At 32.3% G+C, this 24,701-nt stretch overlaps 2 protein-coding genes across 8 annotated transcripts; both read left to right on the plus strand.

Annotated features, from left to right (window-relative positions):
- Positions 1-2,298: 2,298 nt before the first annotated feature.
- On the plus strand, positions 2,299-5,439 carry LOC142542162 (uncharacterized). Of its 7 annotated transcripts, none has more exons than XR_012819482.1 (4): positions 2,300-2,531; positions 2,691-2,851; positions 3,070-3,145; positions 5,144-5,439. XR_012819482.1 is itself a non-coding variant. In XM_075648675.1 (4 exons), the coding sequence occupies exons 1-3, from the start codon at positions 2,389-2,391 to the stop codon at positions 3,090-3,092; spliced, it is 285 nt and encodes a 94-aa protein (XP_075504790.1). In that variant the 5' UTR covers positions 2,300-2,388; the 3' UTR covers positions 3,093-3,141; positions 5,144-5,439. The 7 variants fall into 7 exon arrangements, 4 of the variants coding, with proteins under 4 accessions (XP_075504780.1, XP_075504790.1, XP_075504768.1 ...); XR_012819481.1 differs by having other exon boundaries at positions 3,070-3,141; XR_012819485.1 differs by having other exon boundaries at positions 2,691-2,809.
- A 9,786-nt stretch (positions 5,440-15,225) lies between these two features.
- On the plus strand, positions 15,226-17,391 carry LOC142542197 (zinc finger protein 1-like). The gene has a single exon (XM_075648699.1). The coding sequence runs from the start codon at positions 16,736-16,738 to the stop codon at positions 17,252-17,254; it is 519 nt and encodes a 172-aa protein (XP_075504814.1). The 5' UTR covers positions 15,226-16,735; the 3' UTR covers positions 17,255-17,391.
- The last annotated feature ends 7,310 nt before the right edge of the window (positions 17,392-24,701 follow it).

The raw sequence follows: 24,701 nt of genomic DNA on the forward strand, positions 1-24,701 counted from the left end.
TTATCACTATGATTTGCATTCATGTTATACTTGCTGAGTTAATATACTACTGTTTTCTATATTCAGCTGCTGCAATGCACAATTGGAAAAAAATTTCATTTCAGGTATTAGTTTTAGCAAAAAAAACTCACTACTCAATAAAAATTGGAAGAAAAACACTCATTTAATAAAAGTTTATTTAGATAAAAAAAATATTCTGCAGAAAGTTCCTTTGTAAGAGATTCTCAAACATATAAATGATGGAGAAACCTAGGGAAAAAAGGTTCCTTATATATCTGGCTTTACATCAGTTTTGTAGCCCCCACTGATCCATTCATTTCCACTTGAAGGCTGAGCACTATGAATTGCATTAAGCAATTTTAATTTTTTGTTGTACTTATATGATGTGTACTGTTTTTTTTTTTTGCCATCCAATTCTCTTAAATGACAAGTTATCTTCAATTCAATTCCACTTGAAGGCTGAGTACTCTGAATTGCATCAAGCAATTTTAATTTCTTGTTGTACTTATCTAATGTGTACTATTGCTTTTTTGCCATCCAAATCTCTTAAATGACAAGTTGTCTTCAACACAACCTTTGCTACCTCAATTTTTCTTTTGGTTGTACGAATATGTTAAAAACGCTACTAAATAATATGAGAACATATAAAATTAGAACAATAATGAACATCATCATGAACCATATAGTTAAAACTACCCCCATAAATTAATTGAAATATGCTTTAAAGTTATTCATTTAAATGTTGAAATCAATTTCTCTACTGTCTTTTTCAGGTATAACTTCATATACTATATTTATTTATTTCATTAAACTTCGTTTTTTCCTACTCAAATTTTTAAAATTTTCAAATCTTAAACAAATTAGCTATATCTTATCTCACTTTTTTTTATCAACCAAATGTTATTTTATATATTTAGTTTTGCATTACGATATACAGTACAAACTCTTGCTCGACAAAAAAAATTTGAATTCCTTCCCATTTGAAAATTGTTTTATTGTTTGTAACCGAGTTCATTTTTTTTGACACACAACACAGAAAAATGATGACTAAGCTTGCTTCAACGCTACAAATATCGAAAATAAACCATGTGATGACTAGCCTTTCTTTTTTATTGAAAATAGTAGCTTTTAATCTAACACGTATCAATAGTTGTTAACGACTCATCTAAAAAACCATCTCTTTTGCCATATATAGATATCTACTTACCTTATTTATTGCTTCAAAGTTAGTTAATTATTTTACCACATTTTCTCTCCCTTCATTAGCTATATCTTTTGTTCATCATCAAATCTAATGAAAAACAACCCATACTGTACTTGTATCGATTGTGGACAATGTTACTACAACTATCTATTTCAAAAAGAAGTTGAAGTTATGATGAAAAGATTTTACTCCAACCCAGTATGGACGGTCATCTTCCGACGAGTTCTTACAATGGAAGCAAAGCTTTCTCTTTTGCTAGAATATGCAAGATATTGAGAAAGAATTAGATATCAAAGATATGCATGCATCAACATCAACCGATTGTCCACTAAATAAATAAGCAAATATTTTCCTTGTGCTGCATAATTATTAAGAATTTTAGTTTATAATATATCTAATCTACATATATAAAAGTTGTTTTTCATTTCTTATTTCTATGAATTTTTTTTGCCTTGTAATACATTTACCCTCTCTGTAAATTCATTTTACATATAGCATACTAAAATTTGCTTTTTCCTTGCCATGAGAGTTAAGACAATTCTATTCATATCTTTTAGTTTTTTTTTTTAATTAGCCTCTTGTTACACTGTTGTTATCGGTGGTTCTACAAATTAAATAAAATTCTATATTTTCATATCTTCAAAAAATAAAGTGGCAAGGCTAATAAATATATCACCTAAGCTCTTAAATTTGAAGTAAAGAAATCCTCAAACATCTTCTTGTAATATTTACTCTAAGTATTCTCATCAATTGTTCAATTATCACATAACCGTTAATACTCTAAAATACTAAAAAAATTAGGCTTAACAGATTAATAAATCCATTAACATAATCAATATAAAATATCCAAAAAATTCTCATCTGGTAGTAAAATTCTTATACAAACATAAAAAATATCTTTCATTTATTAATGAAAAAAAACCATATGCTGCATTACAAACTTGGGAAAATACCTCAAAAATTGAGGTTATCAAAACTAGTTATAATTATAAAACAAAAAAAATGTGTATATCCGGTTTCTATTTGCTCATGAAAATATGGGCCTACAATTGGGCTTGATTTGCTACATGTGAATACGGCCCAAAAACTGACTGCACCATTTCCTGCGTAGCAGCGTATCACTTCTCCAAAACCTTGGAAAAAACCCTACCAGCTCCACTCCCGATTCCGAACGACGCAGCAGTATGGCTTGGCGTGGTTCGTTTTCCAGATCTTTCATCTCCACGGCCAGGGCTTCCGCTTTCCGCTCGTCGCCACCGCTCTCATCGGCTCGGCGTGTTCGCCCGTCTTCCCTCCATCCCCGCCGCCTCTCGTTTTCCAATCCCAGGTCCTAAATTTTCGATACTTAATAATTAGATTGTCATTAATTTTAGTTTTTTTCAATTTAATTATCCTATACTATCACGCGTTTTGTCATCACTTGTATATCATGATGCTCGCGGTAAATTGGATTCTTTGTAGATATTCACCAAGTTATGTGGTGCAGGACATTGGGGGAACTGGGATGTATTCAATCACTGTTGCCATTGCATAATGTAACGGCCGGAGCACGGCTGACATCTCACTTGGCAGCCAATGCACGGGCGTGCTGTGAGCTGTACAATGGTACCTTCTGCCGTACTTGTCAGGATCGCTAGTAGTTTCTTTGTGAGTCCGATGCATTTGTTATAAGGATATAGTCCTGGTTATAAATGCTCTGTAGGAAATTGGAAGCTCGTTTATTTTTCTAGTATAATTTTATAATTGAGTTTGCCAAATGTGGTTTACTTATATATTTGTTCCAGTAAGGGGTGAAGAAGTTAAATTATGTGTTAGCTTTGTGAAAATTGGTTGATAAAAAAGATTGGGATTATTGGGATTGATAGGGAGGAATGGAAAAGATGGGTGATGTCAGCAGCTCTTCCCGGCAAGCAATGGCAGGATTCTGACACTGAATTGTAGGTTAATTTTTCCTTTCAATTTGCAGTTCGGTCCAGTGTAGGTTTATTTTTTTTAATTAAATGAATAGAAGAAAAAATGATAATTTAGGTTGTATTGCAGAGTAAGACAACCTCTATGATTGAGAAAACTGTAAACTGGTAGATTCTCCTAATATTATCCATTTTTAAGTGTATGTTATAAATAGTTTATGTTGTTCTTGATCCAATTAAACAATTGTTCTGACTTCTGAGGTGTTCTCTCATTGTGTTTTCATCTTGCTTTCACTTTGGAATTCATCAAATAGCACAAAATGCAATAATTTGGTAATATGAGAAGAAGCTAAGCATGATTGCATCGTCTCTTTCTTTCGTATGATATAAAAATTTTGAAAGAATGTAAGAGACTGAAGGCCTTTCGGAACTGAAGTAGCTCGTAAAGTTTTATTTAAGCTGACTCGTGCTTCTGTTATATATGACCGGCTCTTTTTGGCCTTTGACACCCCACCGCCCCAACTCTTGATTTTGTATTCTTGAACCACTATTGTTGTTTGTACTTGTTATTTTGACTTCTGTACTTTTAAATTTAGCCTATTTAGGTTTGTCTTGAACCTGCTCTTTTATGGAAATGTTTATTATTTTTCTTCTTGATTCACTATTCATTATTATGTGTTGCCATCAAATTTCAATATCTCCGCAACAATGCACTTCTTCAGAGGTTATCTACTACTCTCGTGTCAAATCACAAATGATGATACTAATGTTTCATGTTATGCTACTTTAATTCACTTTCCTCGAAATTTCTTAGTGTGCCGCCCTTTTCAAGCTTTAAACAAAAAAACTAAAGATTTATCTTTTACATTGGGAATGAGAAGACCACTGATCTTAGGTAAAGTTGAGTAATTCTCTAGTTCTATCTCAAGGTGATAGATATGTAAATTAAACTATTAATCCTTAGTCAATTCTGGTGGTATGAGTGTGAATCCTGCTATATCAGATGTGATTAAGTGGGCCACCATTGGTAACGTTGGTCAATTAAAGGATCACCTGTCATAAGGGTGAGTGGCGTAGTCTTTATCTTGACATAGTAATATAGCATATATAGCATGTATATTATTGTTTTAGTTGGCCACACGGTCCGTCGTGATGTTTAGTTGTTTTCTCAGGGACATGGATATAGATAGACTTAGAAAGGTAGTGGCATATTAAAAAGAGGCTCAGCTAAATAGCTACCTATTCAATAGAATTCAGGCTATCAACAGATTGAGCCATGTGGACATGACCCCAGGTCAATCAAGTTTAGACTATCAACAGATTGAGCCATGTTGACATGACCCTAGGTCAATCTAGTTTGATGGAGCTAATATAGGTTTGATATCCAAATATTGCTGTCTTAGAACTGGAAATAGAGCTGTTTTCCAAGTTCGAGTCCCCTCTCATCCCAACATATCCAAGAAACTGACTTGTTTGAGATTACAAAAGATTGAAAATAGACCCTCTTCCATTTGAATTTGGTATCTGGCAAACTGATACGTTATGGGTTATTTTTAAAATGTGTAAAGCATACTTTGCTACATCAGTTGCATTGTAAGATATGGTATCACTATCATGTGTTAGAACCAATCAAATTTACTTGGATTGGGTGGGAGTTCGATTGTCAACTTTTGGATGTCTGTACAGTTCCCCACTAAATTAGTGCTGAAGAAACAAGTGGCTCTCCAGAGTCGTGGTCTATGAAGTGAATGACAACTCACCAAGCATATACGAAGTAGATTAAGTATTCTTAAATACTCTCCTCTTGCCCAAATCAATGCTCCATTTGCTATGAATACGCCCAAATTGTTTAACATTTTGAAAAGACTAACGTGTCAGTTGTGTATTACAATCCGTACAATACTAAAATTGACTAGTTGACTGCAATAGTACGACACTCGAAAATGGTCCGAGTTTGCTTTTTTTCAACTATTTAGAGATACAGATAGTACACATTTCATATAACCATGTAAATCTTACATTGTGGCAGGTACTTAAAACATATTGTTGGATCAACAGAGTGGGTACTAAAAGATCGGATCTTGGCAAAAGTTGTCTCCTGCAGTAACTCTCGAGAAATAAAGAAGATGTATGTAAAGAATTGAGCACTCATTTTCATGTTTTAGTAGATCACTTTTTAAAAACTGTTGATACAGATATTTGCTAGTTGCAACACTTGTGGTTGTCACAATCAACCTAAATTTGTAGTGCTTTGATGTGTATTCCTCTTCCCATTTGGATTAATTGTCACTTATAATATTTAATATTTTGAAGAGTTGCATGACTTGTAGCTGTTGTGCATTGAAAAACACACACAACACGCATATATATATATATAATTTGTTACATGAAGGATATCATATTTTGTTTTCAAAATTGTTCTTACATCAACATTTTTCTTAATATTGTATTTGCAACATATTTTTCAATATTATACATTTAAAGTACACTATAACCTTTCAATAATTTCTGTCAATTATTATTAAATTAAATATAAAATTAAGTATTTAATAAAATTAATAAAAATATATGCATAAGTGCATAATTTACTAAGTGTGTGTTGTCTATATATATATATATATATATATATTCTCATTCGAAAGTAAAATCACTAAGGAAAGATATTTTATGTAAATAATAATAAACCAAAATCTTGATTAGGTAGGATGTGTGACGTCGTGGGTCACTATTGTATTTATCATACGATTTGAAAATATTCAAAATAATATTCATAATTATATAAAGTAATAACCATCCATCGTCGAAAATAATGATTACCAATCACTGGTTTCACATTAATATTACTTTATTCTTTCAATTTTATTCTTTCAATTTTACCATAATATTTTTTTTAAAAAAATGAATTGTTAACTGTTTTATTCCATCAATAAGATCTGATAAATCATCTTAAGAACCATCAGACTGTTGTGGTCTGACCATCTCTTCATGGTCTTGTATAAGTAATCCTATCACGATCGATCACATTATTTAGTATTGTAGAAAAAATTTTAAAAAGAGTTTATTCACCTATTCTAAACTTTAATTCAATCCTAACAATTATTTATTACGGTATGCCATAATATTTAGCTGATATATTAAATTTTTAGAATGATTTTTAAATAAAATAAAAGTTTAGAATTATATTTTCTTAGCAGACACCAAAATAAATTCTTCGGTCCACCCCCGCTTGCATGTCTATATGTTCATATTCGAATGAGCATTTTCAATGTTAATTTGTATATTTTGTAGATTCATATTCTATTTATCTCAGTAGGTAATGAAATTGTTTTTTTTTTTTTTAGCATTAAAATTTTAAGCTTGAATTTAAAGTAGTAAGCTATTTGCAAGAAAGAAAAATATGAAATCAATATCATTTTTTTTTTGCCAAGGAGCCATAGAAGACGGTATTTTTTAAAAAATAAAACATTTGTTTCTCGTCTCATATTAAAAGTGTTTATAAATATTTTGTGGTAGAATAATGAATGAACATATAATTTAATATATTTCAAGTTTCTATAGAAAAATTATGTTTTCTCCTGAATTTTGAGATTTAAATTTCAATACGAAAATTTAAATTTTTTAAAAAGGAAAAGAACATATAATTTAATATATTTCAAGTTTCCATAGAAGAAACTATAAACATTTAAAAAAGAAAAAGACATATCATATTACAAAGAAATCAGATCACATAATAACACACAAAATAACTACGAAACAAGCACACGCAAAAAAGATAACTCACATAACATAGTAACTTGAGTATGTGAACTTCTCATTTAAATAACACAACAGAGATAGTTTACGATCTCTCATTGACTTAACAAAACATAGAGGGGAAAAAGGGAAAAAAAAGAAAAAGAAAAAAAAAAAAAAAAAAGAGAAGGAAATATACCTTGAAACATATAATCGAAGTCAGTAAAAAAAACCTGCAATCCGCACATAAAAACAAAGACCACTTCTGACCTTGTATAGCATAAACAACGAAAAATAACATAACAACAAAAAAATAAAGCCAAGCACATGAAATATAGCAGCACAAATAAAAACAGACATTGGAAAATGCAAAAATATACATTTACATTAAATGAAATAATAAAATATTATAATAAATGAAATAATAAAATATTAATAACATCAATAAAAATATAATTTTCATTGAACTTTTGTTTAATATTACAATAATGATCGAAAACCCATATATGAAATCACGGAAATGTCAGAAGATTTGTAGCATGCATAATGTTTTAAAACACTCATGCTACTCAAATATAAAAATTATAATTTTTTGATTTTAGACATTGATGAAACATTTTAAAGAGAAATTTGAAACCATAAAACTATTTATTTTTGGAATAAAGTAGTGTTTTCCGTTATAGGTTCTATGTACGAATTTTAAACATTTAATTGGTTTGAAGCATGATAACACTTAAAATAATCTCTTGCAAACATTATCTTAAAATAAAAAAAAAGTACAATAATTGTGTATAACGTATACAATAACTCCGTCGTTCCTTGCGACGGTTTTTCTAAATAACTCCGTCGCTCATAGCGACGGTTTTGGTAGTTTATGATTGTCGTCGCTAATCAGCGACGGTTTTTATTATGATTTCCGTCGCTATTGTTTTTCGTAAAATAAAAAAAAATTACGGTTATAATTTTATAAACCTAACAAAAAAAACTAACAATCTTACTAAATTAATATATTTATAATCTTTAACTTAAAATTAAAGTTTAAGGAAAATCGTGGAAGAATAAAGAATTTGAAAAGTGAAACTGACTAAGGAAATGACTTAGGTGTGTGAAGAAAATGACTAAGGACGCGGATATTTATAGAGAGTGTGTGACGGTATTTGAGTAAACCGTCGCTACTAGCGACGGTTTATACAGCGATTACTGTAATAGAACCGTCGCTATTTGCGTCGATTATCTACACCGTCGCTCCGTCGCTATGAGCGACGGTGTTTTAAACAATCGTCACACACATTAACTTAGCGACGGTTGTTTTGTCGCTAATTTAAAATGTCAAGAATTTGAAAATGCGACGGTTTTACGAACCGTCGCTAAATTAAATTGGCGATGATGTGCTAAAAACCGTCGCTAATTTTAGCAACGAACAGGCGAGAACTATCGCTAAAGTTAGCGACAGGTTTTTTAAAACCGTCGCTAAATTTAAATTAGTGACGGTAGAAACTACGACAACGTTTTTTCAAAAACCGTTGTCTTTAACCAAATAAAATACTAAGAAACGACAACGTTTTAAAAACCGTTGTCGCAGTTAAAAAATCATGCGAAAGACAACGGTTTACACAAACCGTTGTCTTTGACCCTTTACAGAATCTTATATAGACAACGGTTTTTGAAAAAACGTTGTTGTAGCCCAAAAAAACCATCCAAAAGACTAAAAATCGTTGTTGTAGCCTAAAAACAAATCGCTCATAGACAACGGTTGTTAAAACCGTTGTTGTAGCAAAAAAAAAAGCTCTTAGACAACAGTGTTTAAAAACCGTTGTTGTAACAAAAAAAAAACGTTCATAGACAACGGTTTTTAAAAACCATTGTCTATAAGCTGGGTTTTTTAGGCTACGACAACGGTTTTTGTGAAAACCGTTGTCAAAAGAAAAAAGACAACGGTTACCGTTGTCGTATGAGTGTTGTTGATTGAAATTTTTCTTGTAGTGACTTAAAACTCATAATAATCTAAAAAATAAACATAATAAATCAAGGGTAAATTTCTTTTAAATTCTCAAACCCAAACTCAAACATTCAGTCCTTTTTAGAAAAATATGTGTTTGCACTTCCAGATCTACAAAAAAATATTTTTTCACCCTGAGCCCTTGTGTCTTTTTACAGATGAAAATCTGTACAAAATATTAAAAATTTTATAATAATATATGATATTTGAGCACTAAATGATTTAGATCTCAAAAGATAAGATTTTCAGTATAAATTTTGAACAATTTTATTAATATCAACACGTGCGATACATATTTAGTGTCTCAAAAATCATATATTAGTATCATATCTAAAACAGTTGTATTCAAATATCATATGTTAATACCATATTTCCAATATTTTGTACCGATTTTCATCTAATAAAGACAAATTTATCATTAGTATCAATACTTGCATACATGTTTTAGTACTAAAAAATTATATAATAGTATCATATTTGAAAAAACTGACGTTCAAATATCATATATTAGAAAAAAAACATTTGAGCCCAGAAGAGTGCATAAACATTTTTTTGTCGATCAGGTAGTGCAAATATATATATTTTCTGATAGAGGCTGAATGTAAAGTTAAATTTGAATTTGGAGATTTAAAAGAAATTTACCATAAATCAATCAATAAAATAAATACTTAAACACAAATTTAACATACACAGTAAATCGAACACAAATTAAATACCAATTTACGAAAGTAAATTAAACAAAAGGACAATTTGTACAATACGCAACTCATAAATAAATCACCATTTTAAAGGTAATAAATATTATAGAACAATACATTAAACATAAAATAAACACAATAAATTAAAATTAATAAACATAAAATAAACACAACAAATTAAAAGTGATAATAATATAAAAATAAACACAATAAATCAAACATAAAACTAATAATAATATAAAAGGGAAACACAATAAATTAAACACTTAAACACAACTTAAACACCAATTTAAGATAATAAATTAAACACCAGGACAATTTGAACAATTTAACTGATCTTAAATTTTTAATAGAATATTATATTATAAAAGTATTGCTCTCATGCATAATCCAAGTGTTCCAATTCATTTGGTTTCATGAGGTTCACATAGTATACAATCTCAAATATATTAGGACCATTGGATCGAACATAAAGGCAACGTTGAAATTTTCCGTAGTTTGCTGGATAAAACACAGAGATCTCACATGTTTCATACGCGCATATTCATGTGTTACCTAATATATGCAACACCATACTAACTAACAAGGACAAGTGACACCTCCATGCTAGGCCCGTGTACTGGCCACAAGCCCGGCTCCGTGTACTTGACCTACACAAACACACTCTAAAATACGACGGGCTCGTTGTCCGAGTACTATTTTTTCGCACTCAAGTCGCAGCGGGAGTTTTAAAATTTTGTTTAGACCTTCTAAATACTCTTTTGGCGTCGTATGAATTTAAACATCTATAATGTGTTTAGAATTGTTACTTTTGCATGTTCAACGCTGAATCCAATATACTCTGGATTTTAAGCGTAAATAGTTCTTCTTGTATATTTCTTCGAACGTATCTCTCTCATTTGATCGTCAAATTAAGTCAACGATCGGAGACTTTGTTCCTTGTTTGGATCGCACTAGAGATCTCAAACAATTTTTACGTGAGACTAAGACACGCGAATTTCAGAAATCTGGAGTCGGTGTGGTGACGACGGGACGACGGTGACAGGGCGGTGGCGGGAAGTGCATGCTCTGTCGAATTTCTTTTCTCGAAAATTATGTTGGCCGAAAACTTTGAGGGACGATAGAAGAGTTTTTATGTATTGTGTTATGTGTATGTCGTTATCGATATTATATAACATATTTATTAAAATACACAAGTCTATTAAAATACACGAGTCTTTTGTTAAATTTGACTACTTGAATTTGATTATCTCAATGAGAACACATAATCCAATACTTGTGTGACCATCAATGATTCAGAGATATAATTAATCATGGGTTCACAAAATCATGTGATTCAGAATAACATTTGTTCTTATTCAGGCTTTAGACTCCTTATTTTCATCAACCTCTTGATCAAGAATGTCAGAACTCAAGTCTGATTGCACCCATAGGATCATGGAAAGAGCCTCTAGTAGCATAGCCCCATGATACCCTAGGTATCACAGATAGTTCTTGCAAGAACCAGTAAGTTATGGTTAGCTTACAATACGGTCCCTTATACTAATATATCCTGATCGAATCTGTAACCATTAGTATATATATCGAGAATTGCATATGAATTCGATAACGGTGTGATGTATCTTTGAGTAATAATAATAACATGGTATGTGCAACTGAGAAACACCTTTCCAAAATACACATGTCTTACTCTAGCCAGATATTCATTGCACTATTAACTCATCATATCACGTATGATAACTTCACCCACATGTATGATATCTTTACTCGTAGGAAAATAGTGAATCCAAGATTAAAATGTATTTGTTTCTACGTATTTCGAAACTACACCCAACCTCGCTATCTGATGACCCTCAATGAAGTCGATAAACAGATTAAAATGCATGCTAGTACGTAGAGCTTATACGTTGTTCCAGGTCAAAGGACTAATGATATAATCATAACAGTGGACTATTCCACTCAATAATTGATAACCACTTAGACAGTTCAAGTGAGGGTTGTTCAGTGAATCATCAAATGATCATCCATCTGTATGAATGAACATCTATATACCCTTATCAATGAAACATGACGTCTACATCACAGATGCTAATCTCAAACTCAAGCGACATTTATTCTTATTTTAGGCGGCTGATTCGACTAAGAACCTATTTAGAATATATGGTACACTTCCTAATGAGTTTCACAATCTTACATTGAGAGTCAGACCTCATGGTACCTATTATATATTCAAGGACTTTATCTATACAGCTTGCATGAGTATACAAATAAAGTAAATACCATAATCGGATAAAACCGTAAAATATTATTAAAATAAATATTGTTTTTACATTACAATCAATAAAACTCAAGCCACAAGTTAGCTCGCTGAACATCCATTCTAACACTCGTGGCCTGTTCATATCTAGTTCGTGGCAATTCCTACCTGGCACACAAAGATGCCTTGCAATATATATGCACGAACCCATGTGCTATCTAACGTGCATACACAGTTAATCTTACACCAACACGAACCCGTGGCTAGTTTGTGCTACTGGACTTGACGTGGCATGAGATCGCCTCACTTTGTACATACTCGCAACCGCGGGACGCACGGACCTGACACAAAAACTATACTGTTAATTTAGATATATATGAACTCGTACTGTTAATTTAGATATATGTGAAGTTATGATATCTAGAAAAAATATATGAATAAAACTTTATTGTGCCACAACTCAAAAGTAAGTGGCTCTCTTTCCAGTTTGCATCTCCAATAATTTAGGGGGCCACAATCCAGTTGCTATATGTCCTAGTTACTCGAGGAACTGATCCCATTATAATGGTTTATGTCGGCCGAACAGAAGTGCTTGGCAAACCTCTTTGAATTGGCCCTTTCAGATGCTCAAATTATTTAATAAATCTTGTTTGGTGAGGGCCAATCAATATTCTTCTTGCCCTCCAACATCAACCATTATATATTATTATATATGTAGTCAAATGAATTTGGAAGAAACACAAACTCAATCTTCTAATTTTTTCTGGTTTTCTTTTCGATATATTCATGAGCTTCTGCTGATCCGGCTTTAGACGACTGACTAGACGAACATATAAATTTATCATCTTTCGAATCAAAATTTTAAATTCATGTTAATTATAAATACATATACTGTCACGCTCGTGTTTCCACCGTGTTCATCGTTGCGTGTATCTTAGAATAATTTGATGTCAACTTCCTGTTATCATAAAAACCCTATCCTCTGGAACATGGTGGTAGTCAGTGGTCCTCTAATATTCATATTCTCAATCCATTCCTAATATGAAATTTTCATCTCTTTGCTTCTTTTCTCCTTATTTCTTCAGTTCGCCTAAAAAGCCAACCTCAAAGTTTGCATTATCATCCATTATCTTATTACGAGAATGTAACCTTGTCCCAACGCTTTTCTTCTTCAATTTATCCACTCTCTTGGGATTTTTGAGCGAGGATTGGATTGATGATAAAATAAACTCTTGGGTCGCGAACAGTGATTCGATTGATCTAAAGTTACGAAAGAACGTAGTAAGTGGTGAACTTAATTTTCTTCTTTTTCAATCAATCATCGCCCATTATGTCACCACAATGAAAAAGAATTCGCACCGAATTAAGGGTGGACTCAAAAATTAGACAATTGTAGTTAGCTTCTTGGAGGTTAGTTTGTACATCTTTGATTTATTATATTATAATAGCTCAACACTCTAGAATAACCACCAGAGATCATTGTACAATTTTGGACTTATGTAAACACTATTTAGTGCAATGTATTTGGTTTATTAAAATAAATGAGCACTTATTTTTTTTAATGAAATTAATATTTTGATTATGTAAAGTCAAACAATTTGTGGCGAAAATATAATGTTTTGTGATCTTTGTTCTTTAATATTAAACATTTTTATATCGAAATACTTTAAAATTCTAAAAATGTTACGTTCATGTCATGCATAATATTCGTGTTTTATGATACACAAACGCGTGTGTCTCAGCAGCTAGTTTGAACAATGACTAGAGAAATTGTATGGTTTTCGATAGATGAAAATTAATGATCGAACCAAAAAAGAAACATAAACTGAGAATCGTTATTTAATATTATCTTTAAGATGATTGAGCATATAACCTATTTTAAAACAACTATATAAATACAGATCATTAATACCATCTTCGATACTGAAATATATTATAAGACCAATAAGTTAATTCGAGATCTCACTATTAACATCTTGGCCTTGCATTATTAAACATGTACGCAGATGACTATAATATCGGACTTCTCTTTTATTTTAGTATTTTCTATTCGGGAAAACCCCGGTCGTCCTTTATCAAAAGAAAATCTATATTCAATGAAAAAATTAAGTAGAATTATTTTCGGACATTTACTTCAGTTGTGTGATTTTCATTACAATTTGACTAACCAATAAGGATTAAAGCTTGCTTATTCCACTTATATAGATGAAGAACAAGTCTCTTGTGAGACGGTATCACGGATATTTATCTATGAAACGAATTAACCCTACCGATATTCACAATAAAAAGTAATACTCTTAACATAAAAAATAATATTTTTTAATAGATGACTCAAATAAGAGATCCGTCTCACAAAATACAAGTCGTGAGACCGTCTCACACAAGTTTTTGCCACATATGAAATACATTATTGATTAAAAATTCGTATTGTTTTTTAATTCTTCCTTATTTGTTATTCTATTTCTACTTTTTGAATCTCTGTAGATCGTGTATGTAACGCCAATCCAAGAGAATAGATTGAGGAGTATGTCTCATGTGAGACAGTCTCACGAATTTTTATCTGTGAGACGGGTAAACCTTACCGATATTCACAATAAAAAGTAATACTCTTAGTATAAAAAGTAATAATTTTTCATGGATGACCCAAATAAGATATCTGTATCACAAAATACGACCCGTGAGGCCGTCTCACACAAGTTTTTGTCTAGATTGAGAGCTTATAAAATCTGATAAAGTATTTGGTAAAGAATTTTTAAAAAAACGAACATTGTCAAACTAAGGTGTTTTAAAAAATGGATCATTTAAGATTTTATTTTAATATCTAAACAATCAAAATATGTTCACGAATCTTATTATATTCCAAATATATTCTCAAAATATAAAACATATCCTCAAATATATCCAAAAGTTTCTCTAAAAAAATAATCCAAAAGTGTATGTTAATTACATTATAAACATGTCTCTTATGAGATAGTCTCATAGATTTATATCAGCGAGACGTATTGATCCAATCCATATTACTATGAAAAATAATATTTTTTAATGAGTTGTATTGAGTCAGAAATTCTTCTCACAAAATTGATCAACGAAACAATCGCACAAATTTTTTTGTGTTACATTATTTTTATATATTATAATGTCCTAATTTTTAAATTATTATAATAAATAGATATTATGAAATCGAACATATAGACATCTATCAGCTCCAATATCTTATTTTATTTAAACATTTTAAAAGTCTATTTTAATATGACCCTACCGCAAATAAGGTTCTAAAACAACTTAATGATTTATAGGATATACAAGAAATCAATAAGCTATTTAAAGTACCTTTAGTCAAACACTCTTTGTATATATATGTGTGTGTATATATATTACCAAAAAGGCATTTAGGTACGTGCATATGAAGACTTCCTCACGACTTAGAAATCCTTTAAAATTAAAATTCCTATGAACGTACTAAGATAAGAAGTTTACATTACAAAACTTTGCTACGAATCCAAAAGATGACTAGACAAGTTAGTTCACCAGTTAACCGAAAACTTCTCGATTACCAACTTAACTTGCTTGCAACTTTTTTTTTTTTTTAAAAACAAACAAAACAGAACAAACAACATTCATGTCATAATTTATCCAATGCAAGCGCAAAATCACACACGAGTGTTCAACACGTACCTCGTCTATATGTCGTTCCAACAAAGCAAGTGTGTGAAAAAATGTTAACTAAATTAAATATAAGATAATGTGAATTTGTAAAATCTACCGATGATAAAACTTTCAACATTTGGTATATTGTCCATCCGTTCATATAAATTTTTTATTTTTTCATGAATGTATGTATAAAACGTCTACCTTGTAAATAAATATAAAATTAAGGCGAAAATCTAAAGTGGGCAACTGGAGTTTTGCACTTCTGACTGACCTTTGCCCAAAGTGTGGAAATTCAGATCAAAGTACAAAGAGATCTTTAATGCACTTGTACACCAGATGCACAACTCAAGCAAGATAGTAAAATCCAAGAAGGTCCAACATGAAGACACCCACTTACACAGCCATGTTCTCACAAAAAATCTAAAGAAAATTTGTTAAGATACCCTCTAAAATATTTTCCTATTTTCATCACCATTATTGCTATAGATCTAGACCCCACCACTTTCCTCTAGACTTTTGTAGGTATCAAAATTTAAACACAGCTTATCTGATATAATTCTGTAACCACTAGCTTAAACATTTATATTCTGCGTAGAAACTTGCCATTCACACATTTAAAATATAGAGGAAACACTCTTTTTTTCTGGTGGGTTCCATCTTCAATAAAATCCATACCTGCCTTGGAACCTTTCACAACTCACTACTATGTGAGCTCAAGGAAAACAGTGAAGAAAAGTTATTCTCACATCAGATCAAGAATAACAGTGGAAATTTATCCAAAAACATTGACCGAAAGTCGTGCTAAAAGTAGATGGTTGATGATAAACTTTAAGAAGACAGAAATCATGGCAGGCAATGAAAACATACCACGAGACCTTGATTCGAACGCGAATGGAATCGTCGTTGGATTGTCAACCTTTGTTTACTTTTAACTGCTCCAATGAAAACCAATTAAAGTTGATGTGGTCTCAACTGATAAGGAGAAATATGGTGAGTGGGGAATCACGAGCTTGAAAGAGGCAAATATTGAAAGATTACGTAATCATTCTCCTTTGGGAAACCCAAGCATCACTGGGTGGGGACGGTGAACAAAGACACATGATAGATCTATGATGTCTTATATCATACTGCTTCATTTGTCTGGCTCAATTTATTCCACCCCTCTATATAGCATTGTTTAATGAGTCAAGATAAGGATTCAAAAGAGTACCTTCACCCAGAGAACCAAGAATCAAAAAGAGCAGACTCTCGTCTGCACAGAAAATTGGCAGCTTGAACAAAGAGATGCATAGTCAAGAATGTGATGATCAAGAAATGTCAATGCAAAATCCCGGAGAGTGGTTGAATTTGAGCCTCGGACGAAATCCATCTGAAGCCAAAGAGCCCGAGTCCCAATCAAGACCTGTCTCAACCAAGGTCTTCTCATGCAACTTCTGCATGAGGAAATTTTACAGCTCACAAGCACTGGGCGGTCATCAAAATGCTCACAAAAGGGAAAGAGGTGCAGCAAGGCATTACCAATCACAGAAGATGATGTCATTGATGGCTCTGCCTATCCATACTTCAATGTTCAGATCACTTGGTGTCCAACCCCACTCACTAGTCCACAAACCAGGCCGAGATGCAACTTCATTTCTGGCAAGATCTAATGAGTCTAATGTAAGATTTGGGACAGCGTGGCAACCTGGTGCAGTGGAGGAAGCAGCAGATTTGATGTGGCCCGGAAGTTTCCGGTTGGATCCGCAGCAACCCGAGCAGCAATCATCAAATCTAAATATGCTTGACCTGAGTCTCAAACTGTAATCAGTTTATTAAAGTAGTTACCTTTTTCATTGTAACATACTGTTGTGCCTTCTTGTGATTTGCCAATCAGTTAAAATCCATTTAAAAGGCAGGCTCGGCATTATTTGAATTCCAATAGAATAGGATTTGCAATCTTATTAATTAGGAACAGGTTCGTGAGGATTTAGTTCTCAGCTTATGAGAACTTCCAGCTCTTGAATTACCTAAAAGCTTAAATGCTCTGATTCTCAAGCACTTGAATGACCATAGTAAAGGCATATCCCATGAATTTAGGCATCTTATACACGAAAAAGAAAACAGTAAAGTAAAATCAATTAATTCCACTGGTCTTCCACTTCAGTTATTTCTGCAATCAGTTTCGACCTCGCTGTTTTGGTGAAGCATGAAATAACTATATCAACCAATGACAGAAAATCATACACTTTTACGAGCCATAACGCTTATTTTGGAACCATCAGCTTAACAGAATCTCTACCACAATTTTCCTCTAGATTTATTTTACGGATCTTCTTAGAAGAATGAGTAGTTTCAGACACCTATACTATGGATTAACTCATTGCAGGATCACCAAGACCACGAAAATTGAAAAAAATGAAATCTTTGTAAATCATTTCTCAGAAATTAAATACACAGAGCAACGCCAATACCCTCCATACACTCCCAAAATCTCAAAAATAATGCATTTGCCTGAAAATTCTAATCTGAATAGTAACAGAAAATTCTAATATCAAATAATATTTTTTTCATTAATGGATACTGACTTCCCAAGTTTAAAATCACGTCCACATTACAAATTGCTCCTAATTCTTCATGAAGATTCATTATGATTTCTCAAGTGAGAATAATCATGAGATTCACAACGACTTATCACCTTGCCTAAGCTTTTGGTTCTTGTGTTTGACAATTGTGAGCCCTTCACTTATGACACCAGGACCGCCAAATGCAGCAGAATCGGAGGGATATCCTTTCTGAAACAGTTTATTAGAGAAATGAATCCGATTCACAGAGAACACAAAATTTAATTCACAAGGAAAGACAGTTCACGGACTAGTAAAATGTGGAGCAATCCACACGATCAAGTCATTTGTTGCTAAAGAAACCAAACTGTAGCAGCTTATGGTGATGGAAATGAAAAAAAAAAGAGCATCCCATCCCCAGTGGATTTCAGGAGAACAGCTAAATTTAAAGAGTTCTGTTAGAACACAAGAGTCGAATATTTTTAATGTGATTTTGTGAAATTTCGACTTTTTAATGTGGAAGAATAGGTTTCAATCCATCAAATAAATCATGAATAATGATGCAAATGGTTTAAATGCAAAAAGTAAATGAATGCTATACAAACACAAAAATTGCTTATCCATATTTGACAATAGCATGTCTATGTCTCCTCTTCTCGGTAATAATTTCCTTGGCCGAGGGATTCAGTAAACACTTACTGCCACCAAGCAAGTCACACACACTCCTAAAGATAGCCACTTACAACTGCACCAACTTCACTAGCCGATGACTTACACAAGTTTCTTACTTGTTTTGGTGCTGAAATACCTTACAATGGTTTACGCTCTTGAGAGTTACAAATAATTGCCCTTTTATTATTTCTTCAATACATAAAAGCTCTATTTCAATTAGGTCTTATAAAATTTTCTCAAAAACTTGCCTAAGCGACCAAAGTAAACCAAACCGAATGATCAACACTACATACAGAATGGCATAAAAACATCTTTAAACCGCCATGCGTTGCAGAGAATATATAAGAACAATATAAATGTAAAATCTGGAAAACTCTTTGACATGAAAAAAGGGTTCGCAAAATAGGAAAAAACAGTGAAAAAGATTAAATTGCCAATATAACTAACTGTAAAGACAGACAACGTTATCAGCCAATTCATCTTCATACAATATTACCTGTGGTAACATGACGGAGTCATTGCGTAAAAACGCAAACCAAGGGAAAAAATCTAATGCTAAGGATCTGTCTAAATGGATGAGGAATAACGAATCAGTCATTAACAAACCTCATCACAGAAAATAATAAGCTCTTTGGATGCCAGTGCAACTGAATCGGTTTGCTCCTGGAGATCTTCCCTATGAAGATCACATTTACATCTCTCTGGGTTACTTCCCAAACTGGAAAAAATAAAGATAAACAAGATGTATATTATCTTCCACATATTTGGAAGAAACGAGACTTCACTTTATCGAGGGTAGGTAAAAATCTGCATATAAAATTCTTCATTGTAAGGCTCAAAGGTGGCAGAACAAGGGATGAGGAAGATATACAAACTTTACTAAATATCCTTTATGTCTCAAATCTATGGCAATGCTAACTGAAACTCTAAAATTTGAGAAAATTCAAGCTCAGAAGCATTGGAGAAAAAAGGAAACACTAAGGACTTTTCTCAATAGAAGCACTTCCTTAGTATGTGTTGTGAAGGCATAATCATATTCCAGTGTCATTTTCTGCAGGATTTACGAAAATCAGAGACAATTGAAGAGAGAGAAGAGTAAGAATGATTATAATGGATACTGTATGAATCCTTTCCCACAAATACATTGAGAAAGTAAGAATTTGTCAAATTTTAAATGCCAAGGCCAGCTTCACTATCCATAGGTAATTGAAATATTCAGGCATGGAGATTGATTTACTAGGACGCCAACTGCCAGTTCTCCAGTGACCGATTAATAAACTCATGATCCCAAATATCTACTTTTCCTTTGCTATCAACAATCTACAAATTACTTTATTCCTCTTCCCCCAACTTTCTGTTACAGTTATACATAAATTGGCTCAAGTGCTCGTGCATTTTTCTCTGAATTTAGAGCACATTGTGTTCAATCGAATCTTTGTGTCACGCCCCGAACCTGGGAGCGCGGCATTGGCATTGTTTTCAAATAAAATTAAAAAACAACAAGCCTCACAGTATAGAATTTAACCAAAAACCAGTATATTATTTCATGACGAAATTTGTTCTTACATCCCAAAGTACAAAACATAATCAAATACATCAGCGGAAGCTAAAACTTATCATCGTAGAGATAGCAAAAAATAAAATAATAGTAGCACTTCTAAATGTCTCCTTTTTAATCAGCCCGAGATTATGTATGCTCTTCCTCTTCGAGTTCCTTTTCATTTTTATGTGAGGAGGGAAATAAGGGAGGGCTAAACGTACATCAGAATATCGAAATATACATATAATATGAGTTCAAAAGTGAATTGTCGCAGAATATATCGCAACATGAATCAAGATATGAGACAAAGAGAACTCGAAACAAGGCATCAAAACATATCAAAACAAGGCACGATTATTCATCTCTTTATTCATGGTTTACTGATCAGTCTTCTATATATTACTCCTCTAAGGGGTGAGGCCAAATGAACGGTTATTATAACCCACCGCTTCAGGACCTTATCTTATCTTATCATGTTTCGCAAATTTCCTTACCACTTTTAGTTCGAATCATAACAGTGCATTTTCAAGATTTCATGGAATAATAGAGGAATCACGTGGAACGAACATATATGGAATCAAAAGACATGAAACGAGTAGTGTACGATCGGGTTTTCAAAACAGAAATGTCATTATTTAAAACACATATATAAGCCCACTTACCTCAATCTCAGCTTCATATAGTGGAAACTATTATTGATCATCTCTCATCAACTTCATAGCATAGCTTAAGAATTATATTTCATAAAGAAATCCTTAAATATCCACAAGTACACAATACTCAATGTATCCACATAAAAGACGATTATTTTAAGTGAACTTCAATCCTTATGCCACTATTCTAATTTAATAAAAAGAATGAGTAGATATTAGTATGGAAGGGAATAAATTGGCGGTGGCAAATTGACCAAAATAAAATGAATTTGAATAGTACTTAGTAAATTTGGTAGTGATAAAATATAGGGTTTATGGTTTATCTCTCCACTTTCTTTGTAAGAAAATGAAAATGGGTTGGGAGGATTGATATAATACACAAAAGTGACATTAAAGGTTGACAATTTAATTAAGAGAAATTATTATCACATTGAAATGAATTTATGAAAATGAGTTACAACTTTTAAATAATAATAATTTCACATTAATATTGAAATTAAGATAAATCATTAATTGAAAATTAAAATAGTGAATTAACTTAAAAATATTATGTTGTCTTTGAAGGTAAAATTAATTATAAAAATTAAATCTTTACTCTATGTACCATGAGTGAAACAAAATTCAGCCTAAAAATGAAAATAGAACCCTAATTTCTATTTCACTATTAGATAAAAGAAAATTTTAAATATATTTTATTTATTATATCGCAAATTTGGTCATGAATATCACACTTTGTGTGCTTGTTTCAGAGTAACAATTCTGGTTTGAAGGAAACCTATCTGTGAAAACCCAAATATTCTTGGAGATGTAATTATTAATTGACCACATACATATATAGTATATTATTTTTCGAATTCTTCGTATTACGTTAAATAATAAGAAATTAGGAAATATTAAATAATAAAGTACATTCAAAAATTTCCAAGCCAATAAATACATGAAATTCGAAATTCAGTGCAAGATACATAGCAATTTCGAAAATTTAGGCTGAATATCAATCTAATTGAAAAGAAATATTGCATAAAAGACATTTGTTCTCAATAAGGAAGATAACAAATTTCAGTGCAGTCCAGATACATTATGAATCTGTACAAGAAAGCAGTCAACATTCAATCATCCAGTCCAAGGTTAAATTTCGAAATTTATAATACTTTGTGGACACTTTTTTTAATTATGGCATGATATTATCTATGGAAGAAGCATATCGAATTATGGAATAATTATCTCGAAGTTATGGAAGGAGCATCTTGAAATCTTGGAAGGAATATCAATGAATTTTGGTAATATTTTCAACCCAGCCCTATAAATACCACACCTAGACCATTCGAAATTACACCATTCAAACACTCCATATTTTCGAAAAGTTGCTCTCTAAGTGCTGCTGAGATTTTGAACTTTTGCACTCCAAGTTCTGTCGAGTAGAGAAGCTCTGCTGAAGTCCAGGTCCAAGCAGGATTCGAAAATCCTAGTAAGGATGCAGTGCCCTTCACGTTTTTTTTTTGCATCCAGATATGAAATAGTTGGATTGTTTTAAAATATGATGTGTATAAATTTTATTTCGTTTTTTGAAAGTTTCAGTCGAGCACTGTTATTCTGTTTTTACCTCTTCTTGATACGATTATCGTACGTTATGTATTTTGGCACTTTGATTATTCAACTGGATACGAATGGATAAGTAAGACTCTTACACAGTGGGATTATAACCGTTATATGATTTCGTCCCCGTAGAAGAGTAAAAATTAAGGAATGATATCGGTAAACCATGGAAAGTAGAGAATCTTAGTGCCTAGGTCAAAAATATGCTTACGATATGCATTATGCATGGTATGTTTTTATTCGAAATTCATGTATATTGTTATGTATGTGCTCGAACGGCCCCCGCTTACTGAGTGACGACTGTATCACTCACTCCTTACTCCACCCTCCCAGATAAGTCTGAAGAACATATCGAGGAAGAAGAATCAGACCAGTTTAATTTGGCGATTATGTGATTGTTGAACAACACTGGTGTCGACTAACTCCGATCTCAGGACGTGACACTTTCAAAATGCATGAGCATTCCCGGAATAACATGAGCATTCCCGGAATAACATGAGCATTCCCGGAATAACAGAATATTTTCAACATGTCTCACAAGTTTGCCCCTCTACGGACCACATCGACTACACGTTCTTTTCAAAAGTTAACAATCTCCAAATCTTTGAACTGAAGATTAAGCCCAAAGAAAAAAAAGTAAAAATTAAAATCTCGAGAAGCAACGGCTCCTACATAAGAAAAGAAAGCTATTCATAAAATCGAAGAATTTTGTCTCATTTTCTCATCACAGACCATTGGACGCATTACTCAAATAAAAGTTTTAGAGATTTGATAGATAATAACCACGAAATTCCCATTTAGCACCTGCTGAAACTTCACCTCACCGCTGAAATATAGAAGCTTACGGTCGAGCCAATGAAAAAGCAATAACTCAGACAGGCAGATAAAAGTCATAGGATGATTTTCAGCAGAAACATCATTGATTACGTGAATCACCTGTTTTCAAGACATGTAATAGCACTTCCACAAACTCAGTATCCAACACAAACACGAAAAGAGGTAGGAGGAAGTGGAGGCACTAAACAATTACTGTTTGCGAGACTCCATTCCCACCATCAGCCCAGTCATATACCGACGGACGTCAGATCGTCAAGTTATCTCTGCCATTGCTTTCTTTGCTCTGCTTGATCCTTTGTTGGACTCTTGACTTAATATCCGTTAAATTGAGGTTCCACCTAAAATCGTTGTATCGACTTAAATCGTGAAGGTGGTGAAACGCTTATAATCGTTGAATTGATGTTCCACCTAAAATTGTTGTATCGACTTAAATCGCGAAGGTGGTGAAACACTTATAATCTTAAGTGGACCGTTCATGAACTCTATCGTGCACAGCAAATACAAGGATGCAAGTCCTATACGGGATTACTTTACAATCCTTTTGTAAGAAGTATTACTTATCTTTTAGTAATAGTTTTAATCATATAAACAAATAGTTAAATTTATAATTATTGAAATCTAAATTTGTGATTCATCTTTCATTCATAATCTAATCACAATCTTATTGTATCCAACCGAATATATTACTGCTTATAATAATGATGAAAGGGTAGAAATATATGAGTAGGTCTTTTGTGAGACGATCTCACGAATCTTTATCTATGAGACGGGTCAACCCTACTGATATTCACAATAAAAAGTAACACTCTTAGCATAAAAAGTAATATTTTTCATGGATGATCCAAATAAGAGATCTGTCTCACAAAATACGACCTGTGAGACCGTCTCACACAAGTTTTGGCCAAATATATTCATATTTTATAAAATCACTCATACTTCAGGTTGCCAGGCGCTAGGACAATGAAATGATGATTGATCTCTATGACAAAACAATTTGTTAATCTTGATTTTGATTTCGAGAATCGGAGTTTGTAGATTTAGTTCGAATTTGGTGGTTCAACTAACTCATGTTGTTTATTATCTTTTAATATGTTTTAGATCATATTTGTGATGTTAGGTAGTTACTAGTAATAAAGCCTATGATTATCAATTCGATTTTTGATTCTTCTCGATGGATTCCGATTCGTTTGTTTCATAACAATGACAAGATATAATTTGAAAGAAGAGACGAGAAATGGATTCGTTGCAACAATACATCAAAAAGAGTAAACTCTATGAGTAATAAAATTACAAATCAGGACATAAATTCCATCAAGAAGACTCGGTGATCCGTGTGTTATCCACCTCCAGATTTAACCCTGAAGAAGAAAGTTGAAAAAAGTACTGCTAGCAACCCCAAATTTCAAATCCCT

The sequence above is a fragment of the Primulina tabacum genome, chromosome 1 (genome assembly GCF_025594145.1).
Source record: "Primulina tabacum isolate GXHZ01 chromosome 1, ASM2559414v2, whole genome shotgun sequence".
Lineage (NCBI taxonomy): Eukaryota > Viridiplantae > Streptophyta > Magnoliopsida > Lamiales > Gesneriaceae > Primulina > Primulina tabacum.